Consider the following 20,714-nt stretch of genomic DNA (forward strand, 5'->3'; position numbering starts at 1 on the left):
ACCGTGGGCGCTACTAGTCCGCTGAACCGTTCGCCGATCCACCGCAGAGCGTCGGACGACCTGGCATATGTAGCTGAAACGCAAAGCCGAGGATCGTGAGGTGGGTGATGTTAGATGTTAGTGCATACAAGCGGGTATGCGTTAGCTCGTCTGGCAGAAGCGTTACGTCTGGCAGAAGCGTTACGTCTGGCAGAAGCGTTACGTCTGGCGTATAACGCTCTCGATGTCGCCGGGATATACATACAGGTGTATGTATAATATTGCTGACGAATCGCGTGGCCAGCGGTAAACGAAGATTTCATTTACACTCTATCGTTATTGGAAAGACGGTAAGCGAAGCTTTGTTTGTAGAAATAAGTACTTGCCATTGGGCATGCAAAGCTGAAGACATTCAGACAAAAGCGCGGTCATGTAGATTTTTTTTTTTCAAGAACATGTATTTTCTTTTTCTTCTCGTAGACGTTATATAAGAACGTTTTATTGCATATCACTTGGGTTTAGTTTACGCGAATATTTTGTAACTTGTTCGGATGTGTAAGACGGTGTCGTTAAAGCATTTGGTGCCGTTCATGTTAAAAGGAAGCGTGCGTGCTGCTACAGGTACTGCTACAAGCACTATACTGCGAGTGCTGGTACACGTACTCATGGTTTCTGTTTTTCTTTCCCACCAAACCATTAAGTGTTAAAGAAAATCTCACAAGATTCCGGGCGGAAAAGGCAGGGCTATTTTTGTGAAAAACTAGCGTTCGACAAGAAAAGGAAAACACAAACACACACAACCCCCTCCCCCCCTCCCCCCCCGTTTTTTTGTGAAGTCAAGTGTGTGCTGTCTTTATGTTTTGAATTTGGTAACACGGTCAAGAAAGAAAGAAAAGAACGGAGAGGCTTCCGTAATAGGCTACCGTCTTTGCCCCGTGTCTGGTCGCCCACCTGCCGCTCGCGCTGTACAAGCATTGTTCTCGGCCAACCGTCGTCGTCTCCGGTGGCCCGTTGACGTGGCCTACTTGTCCCCGCGGCTTCGCGTTCCATCCTATTTACCGCGCCGAGGTCCGCGGCGTGGCTATGTGAATCATCGACCGTTATGCCGTGGTATAGTGCGGTTTCGTTTTTTTTTCCCCCATGTATAGGAACCGTTTCCGCTGGGTGACATCGTTGCAACACGCAAGCGACACATGAAGTGAAAGACGCTGTACGTATGGGGCTAAAGATTATGGGCGCCGTAACAAGCCGTTTAAAAGACGGGTTCAGGGGCCCTGAAATGCGCTTCTTTCGGTGACTAACCGGAAGGTGTAAATTTGAAGTGACCAACTATAAGTGAAGACGGGTAGACTCAGCCTGTGGTTAACGTACTTTGCGACAAGGAGATTCGTCTTCGGCCTCGAAAACCTCCTCGTCGAAACGTCAGGAAGATAGGACGTGTGTCAAATGAGCTCCTGGGCAACACTTTGCAGCGTGATGAAGGCGGTATAAATCGTGAATCAAAGAGGTTGCGACGTAATACTAACGCATTTCTCTCACCACCAAAAAAATTTGTGTGTGTGTGCGTGCGTGCGTGCGTGCGTGCGTGTGTGTGTGTGTGTGTGTGTGTGTGTGTGTGCGTGTGTGTGTGCGTGTGTGCGTGTGCGCGTGTGCGCGCGCGCGCGACTCTGGCGATATGCTGGTGTCGTTTCTCTGTTGGCATCCTCACTGGCTGCGGCAAACTGCTGCTTAGCGCAGGAGGTCGCGGGTTCAATACCCGTACGCATTATAATGGGGGCAAATGGCAAAGGAAGAAAAAGAAAAAAAAGAAAACGGTGTTCTGCGCTTTATTCCGAACCGCGGCAAAGAACTCCGGATGGCCAAACTTAAACCGCGGCCCATAGTATGTAGACCGACAGTATTACACCTTTAATTAGCTAACTTTTGATTCGGTAACAAGCAGCGCATGAATGTCACCGTTTTGCTCGTGGAAATGGAAAGCTGCAAGCGTTCCACGGTGTTTTGTCACTTGTGTCTTATCATCTAATCTTCGTAGAACACCAGCCGCCGCACGAGAACCGGCATACGGCTTCTGGTTATTATGAAGCATACTGTTCTACACCGATTAGATGATAGGACAGAAGTGACAAGACACCGTGGAATGCTTGCAGCTTCCACAGTGTCTTGTCACTTTCATTTATTTTACATTTATTTATGTTGAAGTACTGAGACTTAGCAGACGTGAAATGTTCGTTCATGTGTTTATTTGTCCATGCATTTGGTGATTGTTGACAACTTTCCGACGATAACTATCAAGCAAGAGAAGAGGAGTAGCCGGCGCCACACATAGGCACCAACCTCTCCTTAAATACATTTAATAATAATAATTTAAAAAACCAGCAGCCGCCTAAGCCGTGGTTATGTATACGCTATATTGTAAGTATGCGCTTTCGAGTCTAGCACCGATTTGATTTTTGTCGTTACTCGCTCCTCGCGCTTCATAATTTTCACGCGATATTTCGCATGGTATTTAAAGCGATCGACATAAAGTTACTGACATTTAAAATTCTTCTGTTCATTTTCCTTTTCTTCTGAGATTGGAAAAAAAAGAATGTTGCAAGCTGCCTGGCACATATGCTGGATGCTCGAATACGCTCTGTCTCAAGCGTTGATTAACCTCTCTGATTCTCATTTATGCCTCTCTCTCCCTCCCCCCCCCTCTCTCTCTCTCTCTCTCTCTGTCTCTCAATCTCTCTCTCTCTCAGAGCTTCTTTCTCACTGGCATCACTGCCAACGTTTCCAGGAAAACATTACGGTTACATAAGCTACAGTTGTCGGGAAGCGTGAGAAGCAATCAGGGATGTTTGAATGGTATTGGGGCGTTCCGCTCTTAAAGGCGAAGCTTAAGCGTCCTCGAAGTTTTTCGTTCTCTTTCTAAAAGTACATTTGTTGACCCGTCTCGCGAAGTCGCGCTTCTGTACATCGCATCGTGCATGTCAGAATCAGAAACCGGTGCCATATATTGAACGATATCCCGTTGTAGACGTCTTTGCGAACCCCGTGGCAGCAGTGAACCTGCTGCCGCACTACTTCCGGTCGCGCGTCCTATCAGTCTACTACGCCAAAAAGAAAAAAAAAGTAATAATAAAGCCCGTTTTTAAGTTGGTTCAACGTACATGCCATCTCTTTTTAGCGTTTTTCAGCTAAAAAGTAATGTACCACGTGCCTCAAGTGCAAATATCTTAAAACTTCCGCGGAAATTAGGGTGAAATTGATTTGTAAAATTGTGATTATTAGCTACAGATGAAAAGTGTCGGAATATCTCTTGGGTTTCTCTTCTGGCGCAACGCGGAGGTTCGCCATTGTCTCTTGCGGTGGCTGTCGAGGGGAGCGGGGGAGCGGGGGAGGGGGGGGGGGGGCTATTTGTGTGGCGAAAAAATCCGGAAGCTTTCCGTGCACTGGGAAGCTTCCCACAGCGAAGTCATATTGAGCGACAGGTTGCGCGTTGCCAGTACGGTGATGACCACACGGTGTCGTACACATCATAATCGGGCGGCGCGCGCGGCGTTGAAGACCAGAGACTCACGCCGTCGCGATCTCGTACGTAGGAGGCTCCGAGTCACGTGTCTTAATTTGCATTTGCGAGTTGGCATTATGCGAATGATGTCAGGGGGGATGCTTCCGCGATGCACGTGGCTTCCTCGTCGCTGAAGCGAACGGGGTCAATCGCCCCTGACAGGGCGCAGATGTGTTGGGAGCGCGTGGAACGGTTAGAAAACGGCTCTGAAAGCTCGACGTGGCGAACAGCGCAGACTATGCAGGACACAAGTGGTAAAAACGGAACCCATGCGCTGACTATCAACAGGGTGAGTTGGTTGATAGTCAACGCATGTGCACTGTTTGTACAACTTTTTCCCTGTGCCCTGCTTCGTTCGCCTTGTTGAACGTAAACCGAGTGGCGCTTCAAGTATGTAGCCTTGCCTCTGTTAGTTCTATACCTACAGGCCTGTGTATAGCATCTGCCGAGTCCGCGCTCTGAAGTTCTACGGAGGGTGACGTTTTAGTTTGGTGTAAGCTTACCCTTAGCCGTTATGACTGAAAACGTAATGCATAAAACGAGATAGAGGTTACATAACTGTGATGGTCACGTCGAGAAATGGCGTACGTGTTTTGTCAGTTGGCTGGTCGAGCAAAGTCGGGTCGTGTAAGTTGGTTCTTTATTTTTTTTAATGTAATATATATGGCGGTTCACATTTGTAGACTTTCGTCCCCTACGATGCCGACGGTTTAAGCTTACAGAACTTTGCGGATGCCAGTATTAGGGGCACGCAAATGATTGTCCGTACAGCGCATATTATTATCCAAGAGCTGTGTCTGGAGTGCTGCATGCTAAAGACGTCGTTCTGTTACCTGCGTTTACGGCTTCCCTTACTTCTCCGACGTGGGCGCATTCCGGAACTTCAGCGATGTTTGAGAATAAGCACTTACGTGCAAATAATAAAACGCGGACGTCAAGCGCGAGTAATAAAGGATGCACGCGTGCTGCATCTGCACTCGACACTATCTCGGTCAGCAGGCGCTGGAAGTCGCCTTGGTTCGCTCCGACGTCGTCTTGGCCTCAATCCGAGCCTGTCTATCTCGGGCTCTTATAGCCAGGGAAACGATATGCTTCCCACGCGATAAGGACATTTGGCGCTCTCTTCTCGTCTGACTTATCACGCAACGGCAATGCGGAGTCGGAGATTTCGAGTGCCGTCGTCATAAGAGCCATACACGTTACATAACGTACCATGCAGTGTGGGAAGTGGCGTCCTCGCCTAACCTGTTGAAATCCAGCAGTGCTGTGTAAGCTATGACAGGGGCCCCAATATGGCGTCTGTGACGACAAAGTGTATCGTCGTCAGTCCTCTCCCTTCTCTCAGCTCTCCGTTGAGCGGCCATCATTCCGACTCGGCTCGAAGTAGTCTCTTCTTTCTTTCTTTTTTCTTTCTTTTGAAATTCACGCTTTGTGACTTCGCAACGCGTGCGCCTAAGTGGGCCACTAAACATAATTGTTTTTTAATATGAACTGTATTTGTAGATTACCGTTATAAAATACCAACAGCTCTTACCGTAAGAGATGTTGGCTTAAAAGTTATGTGGCTTGGTAAGCCAGAAAATAAGCAGGAACGAAGCATAGGTTGGCTTTCATTTTTGTTTTATCATTCGCACGTGCTATTTGAGTCAATATATAAAATTAAATGTTACTAAAAAATGAGCCTGTAAATAACCCTGGCAGAACTCCTCAATGAATTTCTTGCCAATTTCAATTTCTCGTCCCATTATATCCCAAGAGTGTAATATGCACCTCCATATGGCGTTATAGTTCTAAACACATACCGGGTGCATCAGTTAAGGCTGTTTTCCTGTAGGCATAATGTAATCTTATCTAATATCGTTTTAGGAAAAACAAAGGTTATCACGCCGCCGCCTATTCGTACTCTGGATTTGGACGGCGTCTGTTCATACATAGTTAATTTTTTGGGCGGTATACATATCCACTGCACTGTATTCTGAAATAGCCAGAGACTGAACTTTGCATGTTTCTGAGAACATTTACTGTGCCGCATTCAAATACGAAAGAAATGCTTTGAATTTCGTGTCGTCACAATGATGTATACCAACACGAGTTGCGGCGCGATTTTCGAAATGTTGAACTTTATTTTTCTTTTCTCATTAATAACCAGTGCATTACTGCAAAATTGATGAAAATATATTCGAAAGAATAATTTATCAATCTAAACTGAGTGCGTGTTTCCTTATTGTTCCTTTAACTATACGCCACTCCTCATTACCGTGTAGTCGCTTTTCTAGTTAACTTGCGAAAAAGTCGTGGCAAGCCCAACCGCGACATATTTCCATAAGGTTGTTTATTGTGGTCACGGGATACGATCGCTTGTTGCGCGGTCCTTATTTTTTGCTTCGTTTTTTTGTTGTTGCGCAGGGAAGCGGCCTTGGGCGCGAGGTCATGCGAAGGGCCCGCCACGTAACTGGGCTGTATGTTAGCGTACGCACTTCCGCAAACTCGTCCCCATGATGTCACGAGAGAGAGAGAGAGAGCAAACGCTATATTTATTCACGAAACCACTTCGGTATTTTCAAGCGGTGTATAAACGTCAAGGCTCTCCGTTCTGTCGTCGCAATCGACATCATCGACGCGTAATGTTGCGAAAAGGGCGCTGTTACAAGAGCTAAATGGGCGCGGACCATAGAAAAAGTGGTGTCAGCGGGATCGCTGGGGGTGCTTCCGTTTGTAGGAAACGTGTACTGACAGAGACACACACACAGAACAAGAAGAGAGAGATCGCCCTGACCGAAAGCTCTTTCCAGGAATGATCGACGAACGATTTACGAAGGAGGGCAATAACTCCCAGAAGGAGGGGGGTGTCCTACACCGCTGAACTAAAGAAGCAACACAAAGTATACGTAGGCATAAAAGATCAAGAGCTGGATATCGGCGGCAATTTGCGAAGCGCCGATGGAACAGAACGAGCTGCAGATTGACTGCTAACAGCCCCGCGGGTGGAGAGGAGGGATGTGACGTGTCCTCCTTTGGGCGAAGCCAGGGACGTCTTCCCTTCCCTCTCCGCAGTCGCCGAAATCGCTTTAGTGAGAGCCCCACTTTTGGGGGGAGCTTGCGCTGCGTTCGCCCCCTGTCTGACAGACGCGCGCGCAATACGCACCAGCGTGCGCTCTGTGTGCGTTTGTGTGCGCAAGCACACGCACACGACGCACTTTTTTTTTTTTTTTTGCGACGGCCGTGTGCACAAACCTCCTTCGCCCCCCAACTCCGTACCCCACGCACTGTATATACATTCTCGGGTCCAGCACCGGTCGTCCGGTGAACGGCGGCGCGGTTGCTTCCGCAGGCGTCGATATATCGATGTTTGAGCTTTTTCTTCCCCCCCTCCCTCCTCTCCTACCTGTCTGGCCTCCTCTCCCTCTTCCGCGTGTCCTTTGTGCCCGTCCCGCTGGCGCACATGTCCCGAAAAGAGCCTGCCGAAGGTTCTGCCATAGTTCTGCATCTGCTGCCGCCGCCGCCACCGCTACTGCTGCTGCTGCTGCTTCAGTGCTGGCATTCGAAACTGGCCACACTTTTCTTTCTTTTTGCTCGTGCTTTTTTGTAGTTTGTGAGCGTCTGTCTCTACGGCGTTGTTATTGGATACGCGCGGGGTCCGGCCCCGCACGGGCGACGCGGGGCTCTGCGGTCCGCGCTCTCCGTTTCCCATGGGTGCGTGTTGTGTGTGTGTACGGGCGTGTGCTCGCCGTCTAGGGGGCTCGTCGGTGCTGTCGTCGCAGTAGTCGACGTCGCTGGTGGCGGCGACATGCGCCTCTCGTTTGTTCGTTCTACGAGTTTGTCCTTGTGACCGCTTCTCTCGTCGGCGGCGCGTGTACGTACGTTTGTGAAGGGTGTCCTTTTTTGTGTGTGTGCGCCGTGAAACGGACTCCCTCGACGTCGGTGTGTGAGCGGCGGCGGGTACGACTTGCGAGATCGAGCGGAGCGCGCGTTCTCGTCAGCCGTCGGGAAGGCTTCGGATTGTTCGCTGCGGTCGTTCCCAGGCCCGCCGGAGTGCGCGGAGGCATCTCGCCCGTGCAAGCATGGTGCGTAAAAAAAAAAGTGTGCGGCCGAGTCTGTGGGGCGCGCGCATGTACGTCTTAAAAGGTGCCCTAAAGAGAGCTCTTCGATACGTCCTCTTGAGACCCATCGTAGACCTGTAAGCAAAAGTATACGAACCACAACTGAGCTCGACGAAAAAGAAAAAAAAAAAACTAATTTCTTCGCACGTAATTGAGACGTAAAAACTGAAACTAAGGGGTGCGCCGAAAGTTTGAAACTATTGCTCAAGGGAGTGCATCATTGTGCGCATTGCCTCAAATCCAATTCTCCAGTATTAACACGGAAGTGATTGCGAAATATATATATATATATATATATATATATATATATATACATACATGTGTGTGTGTGCGCGCGCGCGCGCGAAACATTGTGGAATTGGCTCAAGCGTCTCATTTGCGTTCCGATTTCGTTAAAATTGACACCAATTTGACCTACATCACTTTGGTCTCACAAATGAAGAAGAGCGCCCGTGAAGTGCTTTTTTCGATGACTGTTGACGTGAAAATTCGAGCTATCACGTGATATTACACGTTCATCTCGGTGTCTAGGCAAATAAAGTTATTTTTTTTTTGCGACAAGAAACGTATGCGAAGATGATTTCGTATGCTTTCTAACCTAATCCTGCTATAAAAAGTTATAATGATGATGCTAAGCATAATAACAAAATAAAAAGATGCTTTTTCTCGCTTGTAATATATCGGTAATAATAACCGACTCGAAAAGCGATATTATGTTACTGAGCTGTCTTGGGGGGACCGAAGGCGCATAGAAGTCCCTCATTCTACATTTATCCGTCACGCCGCAACTGCGAAATTCCAAGGCGCGATGATATCATACGTGAATGTTTCGGGCGGGACTGCCAACCACTGCTGCCTGAGCCCGACAGCTGTGAGGGCGAATAACAAGCGTGCGTCCCTGTATTGAGAAATACCGTGGCTGAGAACAAGGCACATGATGTGTTGATCACCGGCCGGGTGACGCATAAATCTACTAGGCACCCTTCCTACTAAAGCTGTGTGAACATTCGTATCTATTATAGCCTTCGACCACTCTCCAAGTACGTCCGATGATGAAATTCACTTATGGGCATTCTACTTCTCACTTGTCTGCTTTAAATAAGAATAGATTACCGGGGTTCTATGACGTGCACCTATTATCCAAGCTTCTCGAGCGCGTTTGCATTTCGCCCCCAAGAATATACGACCGCCGCGACCGTTATCAAACCCCGTGATTGGTATCGTACCCTGCGACCGGTATCGAACCCCGGGACCGGTATCGTACCCCGCGACCAGTATTGTACCCCGCGACCAGTATTGTACCCCGCGACCGGTAATGAACCTTGCGACGGCATCGTACCACACGACCGGTATCGAACCCAGCGACCGGTATTGTACCCCCCGAACGGTATCGAACCTTGCGACCGGTATCGCACCCCGCGACCGATATTGAACCTTGCGACGGTATCGTACCACGCGACCGGTATCGAACCCCCTGAATGGTATCGAACCTCGCGCCGGTATCGAACCCCGCGACCAGTATTACCGGTAATGAACCTTGCGACGGTATCGAACCCCGCGACCGGTATTGTACCCCCCGAACGGTATCGAACCTTGCGACCGGTATCGTACCCTGCGACCGGTATCGCACCCCGCGACAGGTATTGAACCTTGCGATGGTGTCGTACCACGCGACCGGTATCGAACCCCCCGAATGGTATCTAACCTTGCGCCGGTATCGAACCCCGCGACCGGTAATATACCTTGCGACCGGTATAGAACCTTACGACCGGTATCGTACCCCGCGACCGGTATTGAACCTTGCAACGGTATCGTACCACGCAACCGGTATCGAACCTTGCGACTTCGAACTCAGCAGCACGACGCCACAGCCATTCCGCGGCGGGTGCCGGCTTGCTCCTTTTCGCACAGAACGAATACCTTCTAAAAAAAAAAAAAATGAAAGGACGAAGTTGGCACTTGTACACAAAATGAAGGTGGCGTTGCGCGGTACAAGTTGTCACGTTTTTCCAGCGCATGTATATGCTAAATTGAGATCGCGTATATACGTGCATATACGGGTGTGACATCACCTGCACAATCTTTTCCCGAAGTGTCTTTTTTTTTTTTTTTTTGCGTCGGCCGCCTGACGTTTATAGATGTGGGTCAAGGCCGGACCACTCTCGGGACGAAGAGTATCGCAATTTGCGCGATGGCAGTGCACCGCGGTTGGCAGCGCGCGGGGCCGTTAATCGCCACTTTCCGAACGGTCCAAGCCGAGAAAGGCGTTATTAGAGTGTTTTAGTTGAGCGTGTTTACGCTCCGCTAAGCAGTTAAGCGGAGCGGAAGCGCGAATGCGCATGCGCCGTCCGCTTAGCCGTAAGCGGGATAGCGGAGCGAGGAACACGGTCCGCTGCCTGAGCGGAGCGTGCCGCGCAGCATTTTGGCTAGCGTTGGCGTCCGAACGGATTGGATTGGATGCCGAAAGCAAGCGCGCTGGCTAACACGTGGCGTTCCCCAAGACGGCGCTTTATTTTCCATTGGATAAAATGGACCGGTAACGCATTACAAGCGCACGTCTAGATACTTCATGGAGAAACAAGTTATATATATACATATATACGTTTTACGGTATAAGAGTGATCATAAAGTGTTTTTATTTTCTTTCATTACCCTGAATTTAGCCAGGGGGCGCTGCAACTACGAAAGGTCCGCTCCGCTACGCTAAACGTGCAACTAAAACGTGAAAATCGCCCGCCGCTCCGCTGTGGCTTAGCGGGGCCGCTCGGAGCGGAGCGTGCCGTAAAGACGCTCAACTAACACCCGCGCGGTTCGCAAAGTTTGGCCGTCGACGCGCTCGACGAAGACGGAACGTTGTTCCTCGCGTGCCCGCATGCAGACAACTCTGACCCTCTTCAACGCGGTTGCACTGTCGTTGAGACGCGTGAATGTACGGTTTCAATTAAGGATTTGTGTGTTTACCTTTGATTTCCTATCCGGCCCGTTCCTGGCTGCTTATTCGGTTCGTATAGTGGGGTAAACTGTGAGACTTTGTATCTCGCCGACAGGGATTGGAGACAGCATGCTTCTGTAGTCGATTCCACCTGTGATGGTTGTATGACGTATTGTGGCCGAACGACCAAGGGCTGGTTCGGCAAGCTTTGGCAATAACTCGTGCTGTGCTTGGGGTATTGACGTCTTCCTCAATGCGGCCGTCGTTGTGCTAAATATACTCGCCGATGTTGCGGCTTGCACGCGTCCCGGCTAATTCTTGATCTGTCCGTAACAAAAAAGAATAAATAAATAAATAAAAGTAAATTACCCTTTCGCCACAGGGGCGAAGCAGCGAATGTCATAGCAGCATGTTAGAATGTTACACGAAGTGTAAGACTTGTAGTTGTAGTGGCAGCATGAATTGAAATAAACGTCAGCCAAGTGAAAAAACGAGCTGTTGTGCTAGGAGCCCTGTGTTTGAATCCTGCCATCGGACAATTTCATTTATGTTTATTAATTAAAGCTCACATCGTTCTTAGCGACGTCAACACCACTTTTCCGTATCGAGTGCGTTAGAAACCTCTTTCCTGGGCCGATCTCGGAGGTAGCTGGTGCACAGCCGCACCACTATAATTACATCATTTTCAGGTTTAAGCTCTGTTATTGTTTCGCGCTTCAATTTTTTAAGTCTGATAAGGCTTAAGATAAAAGGCTCGCGCTGTCGGTGTTTTGCTTCATGGCAGTCGTTTCTGGACTGGCACTCTCAAAATTCTGAGGAATAATTTTGTCAAGAATGTTAGACCTGGCGGGAGCAACATTATAACGATAGAATGGTGTGCCAGTATAACCATACTGTATGTCATATAGCATGGCATGGTAAGTAGCATATGTATACCTAAATATATACGGAACCTCACGGCGACGACGACGGCAAAGATTCGCATGCAGTGTCCATATAATGCTATCGCAATAAAAGAAGGCTTTTGGTGTGAACCGCACATATCGGGAAGGGGGGGGGGTCTTTTCTTTTTACCCGTTTAGTTAATGGCGGGGTTAGCGTTAGCCGCGGCCTTTCTTTCCTTCCTTCTTTCTTTCTTTCTTTCTTTCTTATTATTACTTTTCTTGCCGACTCGGGATTTCAAATTGAGCTCCCTGCGCGGACCGTGTGACGCCATGTGTAAAGCGAATACGTATGCTAAAATTATTTCCGTCGTGTTAGAGCACGTCACACATACGACACGCGCTCTGTACTTGTTGACTAGTAGTGAACCTCCTACACGTGGCCGATGTGTCGAGACACTGACCGTCCGCCGCGCCCTGCTGGGGTGTCGGGAGTAATGTAGCTGAGAGTAGAAGTAGTAGCTGAAAGGAAAAAGCACTTCCCTGTATAGATTACCGATGAGGACACTCCCTTTCATCCGGCTATGTTTCTTGGCGCAGAACCTTTCTTTGACACGAAGGTAGTTTTAATATTTTTTTAATGATGTCGATTTATTGCGTGTTATAAGCCCAATAGAAATTCGCACCGCGACCTCACAGTGGAGGACGCTGCTGCGATTGTATAGCGTTTTGTACAACACGTACGGTCGATGTGAGTTGCGACAAGGGCATACACCCATCAGTTCTTTCAATAATAATAAAAATGACAAATGCCATTTTACTTGTAAGCAGGGTGCTGTGCACGTCTCCAGGCGCTTGCATTCAAGGGTTCTGGTGTGAGGCATGGATGCTGCTGACACTGCGTGATACGTTTTAGTGCACCACCCATTCAAAGCATGTATTTTATGTTCGTAACGCGCACAATTCGTAAGCCATTGGCATAGTTGTATGGCATATGTATACATTACGCACTTCACGGCGAACGGTATTTAGGCCCCTGTGCAGCCATGTTACATAGACCATTAGCAATTCAATTGTTGCGTTGAAAACACAAGGTTACTAGCATGGCGATCTTTGACCAGACCTGGCCCTTGCGCCAATGGAACCAATATATGATAAAAAAGAAACCTCTCCCTCTCCCAAACCGCACGAAAACTACTGAATTCTCGGCCGTTCCCCGCAGTTACTCGTAACTACTTACGGTTAATGCCATTATTTGAAGAGCGAGCACGCAAACAAGACGGCGGTCTCTATACGGTGCGGGCATTGCCGCTGTCGCAATGAATGATTTCAGAGCCGAAAGAACCACTGAAACGTGTTTTTGGGGGCTAGTCGATTCACCTGTAGCCTACGTCCCGTCGTCTTTATTAGGGAGTTTTAGAATAGGGGCCCCAAACGTTTTGGGGCCCCAAAGAAATAGCGTCGAAGCCACTGCGCATGCGCGAGACGCAAACTGCGTTTGGGTTTTGCGTTGGGAACGCTATTTCACCGATTTAGCGGGATCCCAAATAGCGTTCCCAAAGTTTTGCGTAAACAAACATGGCGGCACCCATCGAAGCGACGGCTCTAGCTTAGCACCAAACTGGGCTCGATTCGTGCTAACGTGTGCAGTTCCTAAGCTAGAAAAAGTGACTACGGTTATCGCTTTCTCTCAACTAACGTGTGTAATGAAGATTGATTCATTAGATGCCGCCGATTCCGAATTCGATTGCCGATTTTGTGGCTCGTAGGCCTAACACGGAAATGCTTTGAAGCAGGTGAGGAGAGACGGCCGAATCCACTGGCGAAGCCAAACTTGAGGACAAATGCAGCCGAGGCGCGCCTTAGCCGAAGACTACACGTTTGTTCCGACGACCATTTTCGAAATGGCTCCGACGAAGGCGGTCACACCTGTGAGAACGCGATTTTGTTTAGAAGATGACCTCGCTTTGTTGCGCGAGGTTCGCGCAGTGAACCCATTTGCCGATCCGGCAGGATGGGCAAGCGTGTGTACAAACATCAAAACGACAACAGGAAAGTACTTCAGCCAGCGCGCACTCCGCGACAGGCTGGACCTGCTGCTCGCCCAGTACCGACGTAACGACCGGGCGAACATGAGGAAGTAAGTACTATCCACCGTAATTGCCAGCGCCTATTTTTGTTTTTCTGTCGTGCGGTGGTTCGGTGTCTACTCGTTGTATTCATCTATAGCGCACGCTTCGCAGGTCGGGAACTGAAGAGCAGTACTCAGAAAAGGATCATCTCCTACAGGAGATTTCGCAGTTAGCAGATGATTTTGGCCATAAAATCAGGCCTACTACTGCGCGGAAAGTGGCTTGCGCGCGTCCGCAGCCGTCTCCTATCTCGGCAGCTGAGCGTATTGCTGCCTCCGACGCGAGAGATGCTGCCGCGGCATCGCACGTGGTAGGCCCAATAGCTGTCGCCGTTGCCGAGGGGGCCGACTTCACATGTAAGGTTTGAGTGTCTGCAAGACAGCACCATGCACTTCATGAACACCGCGTTCAGCACGACTTATGCGAACATTTAACATACTTTTTCGTTCGTGGAGAAATGCGCAAGCCCTGCATTTATAGCTTCTTGCCACGATGCAGCCATGATGTATTGCTATTTGTAACACAGTTAACAGCTACACGTGCATGCGGAGCAGTGTTTGTGGTGTATATGCTCGAAGTTAGAACATCATATTGTGGTATTGTGATTGTATACCTAATGCATGTCAATATTACAAAATACATATCTTAGTGTATGTCATACAATGTTCCGCATTAGCTTCCCACAACATTAGTTGTACTTTAGTTGCTGTCTGTACAGTGAAAGACCGCTCATATGCTGCTCACCCGTCCTTTTGTACCTAAATCAGATGGTGTTCTAGCTCAAGTATGTCTAAGCCACTACAGCAAGTAGGAAGAACTATGCTCTGTAGGGGCTGCTCTACACTGCAGCACCAGAGAAAACATTGTGGCAACATGAATTTCTCTTAGCACTGAAGAGAAATAGTGCTAGAAAGACTGACATGTCTGTCAACATTTATTTTGATCCAGGCAATGTGGATTACACAAACACGACTACAGCACAACTAGTGCGAATGCACGTCAAGAGCTGCATGCATGTGAAATGTACTATCATGGACAAATTAAACGCGAACAGCGGAGCCCATGGTCTATAGTAGAATCAATGCAACTTGCTGGCCATGCTCAATGCAGGTGGTGAGTGCGAGAGTGTGTCCCACTGCGATCTGTTCGACCGCAGTTTCCTGTGTGCTAGTTTTATCATACCAGTGCATTGTTGACATTGCTGTCGAAGCAGCTGTTTGCGCCACGCGGTGTTTCCTAAAGGCAGCCCGCACGTGCGATACTAGCATTTGCTTTGCTCACTATCAAACATTGCTTTTTATTTATGTATTTATTTTGGCCACCATCGTCTCCTAGCTACCACTGGTGCTTTAACTGCTGGAAGGCAGCACTGCCTGTGGCACTCAATTGTACCGTTAAAAACGCCGCTTGCACAAGAGCCACACCTTAACGGGGCAGTGTTGCCGTGTCGGCGCTATTGTGTACAACTGCAGGACCCGGTGTTCCTAAGGCCATTAGAACTTGGCCATGCTGGTGTGTCGATAGAAGACACACTTCAGATTATTGCTCTTTACCGATACAATGTGCCACAACATGACATTTGCCAGCATTACAGGCGACCAGCTGTCGACTGTTAATCGGATTCTCAAGGCGTAGCGTGATGATGGACGGCTTGGAAATCTACCGTGGTAGCTCGATGTCTGTGCCCGTGAGGGCACAGACATCGAGCTGTGGAAGAGGACCAGAATCTTTAAATTGTGGCATGCGCAGCTGAAGCCCCACCGGTAGGGTGCGCCAGTGCGGCGGTAGGACACTGCAATCGAAGATATCGCAGTGGGACACGTACTCTCGCACTCACCACCTGACTTGAGCATGGCCAGTAGGTTGTGCTGATTGTACTATCGGCAACGCGCTCTGCTGTTCGCATTTCATTTGTCCACGATTGTACAACTTTGATATTCATGCAATATTTTTAACATGAGAGAAATAGCATGTCAGGTTCGCAAACATTTATTTCAAATGAGTATGGAAAAGTCAGACAGCACTGCATCACAGCTTATGCAAACATAGGTCATCAATGGAACAATGTAACAATGATGTACATGCAATGTTGTGCACAATACATTCCATTTAAAGTCACAGTTACTGGCTGTGCATGAAAAGACTACTTCACCTTTCAATAATGAACTGCGCCAAGCAGAGACATTTTTTGTCAACACATATTGTGAAAAGACACATGCTATTTAGTTTAAGTGTTCAAAGCACCACAGCATGTCGCCAAAACTATGCTGTAAGGTGCCTTCATGGGCCTGCATTATGCAGCAGGAAGATGGAGATGTGATATGACTTTCATATTTCTTCTGTTGACTGCCTCTTAGCAGCCAAAAGAAGTAATGCCAAACAGAATATAATATTACAGAATTCGTTGGTGTCTTCTATTTTCACACAGGGAACCCGGACGAAGAAAGTCCAGCGACTACACAGTTGCTGCAAATATATGAAGATATACATCCAGGTGATGAACCTGCGTTAGATTTGGGTGTGCCTACCTGCAGGAACTCCCCTGAGCTTACAAGTGCACAGCCCGATACTGATCAATGTAGCTCAAGAGGGACGCTGCAGGGAAGGCAAGGCAAGTATACGCTGTGTGTAGTTAGGCCACCTGTAAAATACAAATGTGTGGAGTAGTTTGTCACTGCCTATCTACAAACAGCATCTTAACAGTGCCCCTCTCATTTGATCTTTATTTGCAGGTGTGAAAAGGGCTGCCGAGAAGGGCAACCTGGCTTTCTTCGAGCAAAGACTGAAGTACGAGAAGTCAATGAGAGCCACAGAGTGCTCTTTAGAGGAGCGAAAGATTGCCCTCGCAGAGCAGCGCCTCACTCTGGAGAGGGACCAGCTGGACCAGAGAAGGCGGGAATGGGAGGGGCAGCAGCGAATGCTGGATGAAGATAGACAGCTCCGGTGCGAAGAACTTGGGAGGCTGCAGAAGCAGCACGAAATAGAGATACAGGAGCGCAGGGCAGAAAGAGAGTCATCCCTGGCAACTCAGAAGGCACTTCTAGAAATTATACACAAGCTTTCGCAAAACAAAAAATAAACATTCTTGTAGCGCAGTATGGTGCATTTATTTCTTCAAAAAGAAGTTACAAGGTCATTATCCTTGTAACATACATGCCTAAATGCTTGGGAATAAAATTTTGCAAATTAAAGTGTGTTAAAACTACGCCTCCGATTGGTGCTCCAGCACTGCATACAAGATTAATAAAGCTTGCTTTAACAGATCACACAAAACGTAGCATCGGCAAATGTGAGATTGTTCAGTGGTTCAAATGGAGCCAATAATTGCTTGACAATTTTTAAATGCTTTCCAAAATGCTCTTATGGGCTACGCATATGCAAGTTCCAAAGACATGCGAGATCCCTGATCCAAGGATTGAGGATCTCAAGCAGTGACGGGAACCAGATATTCTGGCAGAGATGGTGGTTTTAAGCCAAAAAACATCGAAACTTGACTACCATACAAACATGTATGGCAGTTTGCAAGGATTGTACCTACTTTGTACATCTGAGGTACATTTTGTAGAAGAATCTTTTGGTTTTTTTTAAAGTCCAAAAACGCAAACAGTCCAACAGTCTTGCCGAACCCCCATTCTACGGCCTGGCGGACTGTACTCATGCCGGTATTAAACCTTTGCTGTGCCTCTGTCAGAGAAGAGCCAGCATATGGGCGCATCAGCAGTGGACGTAGTGGATATGCAGGGTCGCCATAGATGGTGTACAAGGAACCCTGCACCAAGTGCTCGAGCCTGCTGTAAAGGCCGCTGTCTCCCAGGATACCTACAACAGAGCAACTCTTTTCAGCACTCGCCAGTCACCCAAGAAATATTCTCACAAAGAGCACTAAAAGAGATTTCATAGCTGAAGTGCCTGAACAAGAATATTATTTATAAAACAAAATGGTACACAGAATGGTTCCTTTTCAATCTTTGTGTCTCATGATATTAGCTTGGCCAGTGAATAACAGAAGGCCTTGGCTACTATGCATGCAGTTATATGCTTAATAATTCTGGGGAGCAGGTGCACACAACATGGAAGAAAACCAATAATTACGTTTCCTTAAGGTGATGAAGCCATGCACAAAGGGCACTACAAGTAAACTTCCTGGGTACCTTTGTCTTCACGTAAGGTGTGCAGCATTATGCTTCACTGCACAATATTTCTGTAGTGACCTATACATGCACTGCTTCTATGAAAATACCATTATGTAATAAAAATACCTTTATCAACATAGTAAGTTTGGTGTACCTACCGGCGTCGTGTCTGTGACCTGGATAGGGGCCGTCAAGATCGCACACGATGCCGTTGGCGCACATGACAGATTGATATTTCACAGCATGGACACGCTTATGACCAGAGAAATATATTCTCTGGTTCACCGATGGCCGGCAAATCGGTCTCGCTGTCCCATCCACGAACCCCCAACAGTTTTTAAGTGGTGCACCTCTGCGATGCACTGCCTGTAGATAAAAGAAGGCAACGTAAACAATTACCTTGCCACTCAGAAATTGCTCGAAGAACTTGCGAGTAATCTGGTTACGTTTCGTGCCAATTTTAGCCAGGCATATCTATGCACTCACGTTCACGCAGTTATTTCAATGCACTGTACTTGCCTGAGAAAAACGACCTAGTTCAGCAATGTTCAGCCACTTGTTCTTAGTTAAGTCCAGCAGGTGTCCAAAGTTGCCTTCAATGTGCGTGAGCACCTGGGAGACGATACTTGACAAAGTGGAGTAGTGGCGGCCAAACAGTGGCTCCAAATCCCACCACCTGTTGGGATACGCCAGCCTGCGTAGGGTTATGAGAAGAGCTTCCTCGCCACTTACGCCGACACCCTGGGCGCTTATTACAGCGTCCGGGATAAGCAGAGACGTTCTCAGGTCTTTCAGGTGTTCCTTATGAAATCTAAACATCCGCCTAAAAGCATCTTCCTGCAGTTCTTCGATGTTAAATAGGCCGTTTACCGACTTATACTGTCGGGGTGTGCGCTGTTGATGTCCAAGGAAAATGTCTTCCAGATCACTCCAGCTGAGATCTAGATAAAGTAGGTGCTCACAAAGAAGACCTACGCGCGACCGACTCACGTTCGGCATGAATGCTGATGGCAAACTCTGAACTTTACGTCGCAAACACGACAAGAAGCACGACTGGCTCTCTGAGTACGCGCGCGAGTATGAGCTTGTGGATTAACTTGGCTGGTGAAGGAACGTAAAGGCGGGTATTCAAAACTAAGCGCAACTAATTGTTTGCTGCTGATAAATTAACCTCGAAATTTTAGTTAAACGCGAAAATACGACAGTTAAAATTACCATTCTTATCGTAAAATGGTATATTCTTTGAAATTGTTTCTAATAACTTTTTTTTTATGCCGTAGTGGCGCTGTCAGCGCAAGACGCTATTCGCAAACGCAAAACCCTATTCTAAAACTCTTCACTCCTGCGTGCCCCAACGCTAACGCACGCAAAGCTCTTTGGGGCCCCAAAATATTGGGGCCCCTATTCTAAAACTCCCTATTGTGTCTCTCTTAATTAACCTACGTTTTTTTTTTTTCACACAACGCTGAAGCTAGTCTGTAAGACACACACACATCTATATGTATGTTCTCAATATTCCTCCCGGCGCAGCCTTAGGAGACCTGACCAAGTTCAGCCAGCTGAAGGACCACTACCGGACGCGGTACGAGCATGCCAGCTGCCTGTTCACGCGGGACTCGCGGCCCCAGCGGGTGCGCCAGCTTTACGAGCACGCCGCGGCCACGCCTGCCCTGCACGTGATCCGCGGCGCTGCCGTAGACGATGGGTGGAGCGGCGCCGAGGACTCGCCCCGGAGACTGTTCCTCTGCATGCCCGTGTGGGGCGACGCCTCACGCGCCAGGAACGTAGACCTCGACATCGAGACCCGTAGGGTGAGTGGCGTGTGTGCCGCGTTGCCGCGGTTTCGGAAACGACGCACTTTGCCGACAGTTATACACTACGGCGTGCACTTACTGTAACAAGCCCTCGCGTATGAAGCAAACGGGATACCGTTCTACGTACGCATGCACGGAGGGTTAGGCGCTTCGTAGCAAACGCGAGCCCAACTTTGCGTGTGGCAGGTTTAAAACAATACTGGAACAAACAAGTCGAACCTCGATGTAACGAACCCTGATATAGCGAATTATCGGCTATAGCGAAGCATACGTGAAATGTATCTCGCCGATGACAGCTTGTGACTAATGTATGCTTATAACAAATATCGTATATAACAATAGCGTTTTTGAGTCGGGTGCGACCATTATAAGGGTGATTTGGCATAGCCGTTATATATAGGTACAAGAATACCACAGCCACTGCCCTGGACTCCCAACTTGCGAAAGTGTAAATTGTGGGTGATAAAAAAAATCTAAGTTCTTTGTTAAATATATATTTTCTACATAAGTACCGACAGCTAAAAGGAAGTAGCCTGAGGCTGGCTCTAAGCTCTTGCATGCAAACAGGTCAACTGCAAAAAGACCCATGTTGCGTCTCTCTCAGGCCTTGTCACTTAAGTCTGTTTAGACATGTGCCCTTTGTCCTTATTCTAAGATAGCTCGGCTTTCTAGATTTGCCTTGTCCCAGGTTTCGTTGTCAGTCTCTTCTTTCTTTTTTTTTCTTCTTTTTTCTGGTTTATGTTATACTCGAGCTCCTCGTCTTATCATCCATGTGAGGCAATGGAATATGAGCGTCTCTATCAACGCCGCGAGGGCTCCACTTGTCATGCGTGTGAGACCCGTCTGACTGATAGGGAGACCGCTTCCTTAGCCATGCCAGGTACAATGTGCGGCCCTTCCAGTGTTTGCAAGTACAGATATGAAGTGTACACGACTCCGGGCAATGGATGTTTTTTTGCATTGCCTCCATCACCTGCAAGTACCAACATAGCATGGCGCTCTGTATTGCTTGGCTCGAAGACATTTGTGTCTTGATGCCCCGCCTTTGGGAAAGAAAACGTATATGTGTTCAAAGACGAACAGCCAACCTGTGAGTATGGGATTGATATATTGCCAACATGTGCTGATATAACATAAGTACCAATAAAAATAAGTTATTTGGTGTCAATGATGCCTTTAATTTGTTG

At 48.1% G+C, this 20,714-nt stretch overlaps 3 protein-coding genes across 3 annotated transcripts in view; 2 read left to right on the top strand and 1 right to left on the bottom strand.

The window, feature by feature from the left end:
- Positions 1–20,714, top strand: part of gukh (NHS actin remodeling regulator GUK-holder) — a 249,015-nt gene that overhangs the window by 210,727 nt on the left and 17,574 nt on the right. The window contains exon 2 of the mRNA XM_050171781.3: positions 19,244–19,524. Within this exon, the coding sequence (XP_050027738.2) occupies positions 19,244–19,524 (281 nt within the window). The remainder of the gene's footprint in view (positions 1–19,243; positions 19,525–20,714) is intronic.
- On the top strand, positions 13,294–16,675 carry LOC129387700 (uncharacterized). The gene is made up of 3 exons (XM_072288582.1): positions 13,294–13,588; positions 15,959–16,191; positions 16,313–16,675. The coding sequence occupies exons 1-3, from the start codon at positions 13,353–13,355 to the stop codon at positions 16,657–16,659; spliced, it is 816 nt and encodes a 271-aa protein (XP_072144683.1). The 5' UTR covers positions 13,294–13,352; the 3' UTR covers positions 16,660–16,675.
- Positions 16,663–19,038, bottom strand: LOC126542217 (uncharacterized). The gene is made up of 3 exons (XM_050189176.3): positions 18,229–19,038; positions 17,872–18,075; positions 16,663–17,399 (listed from the first exon to the last, which is right to left on the bottom strand). Exons 1-3 carry the CDS (start codon positions 18,710–18,712, stop codon positions 17,005–17,007), a joined length of 1,083 nt encoding a protein of 360 aa, XP_050045133.1. The 5' UTR covers positions 18,713–19,038; the 3' UTR covers positions 16,663–17,004.

Source organism: Dermacentor andersoni, chromosome 6, assembly GCF_023375885.2.
Source record: "Dermacentor andersoni chromosome 6, qqDerAnde1_hic_scaffold, whole genome shotgun sequence".
Lineage (NCBI taxonomy): Eukaryota > Metazoa > Arthropoda > Arachnida > Ixodida > Ixodidae > Dermacentor > Dermacentor andersoni.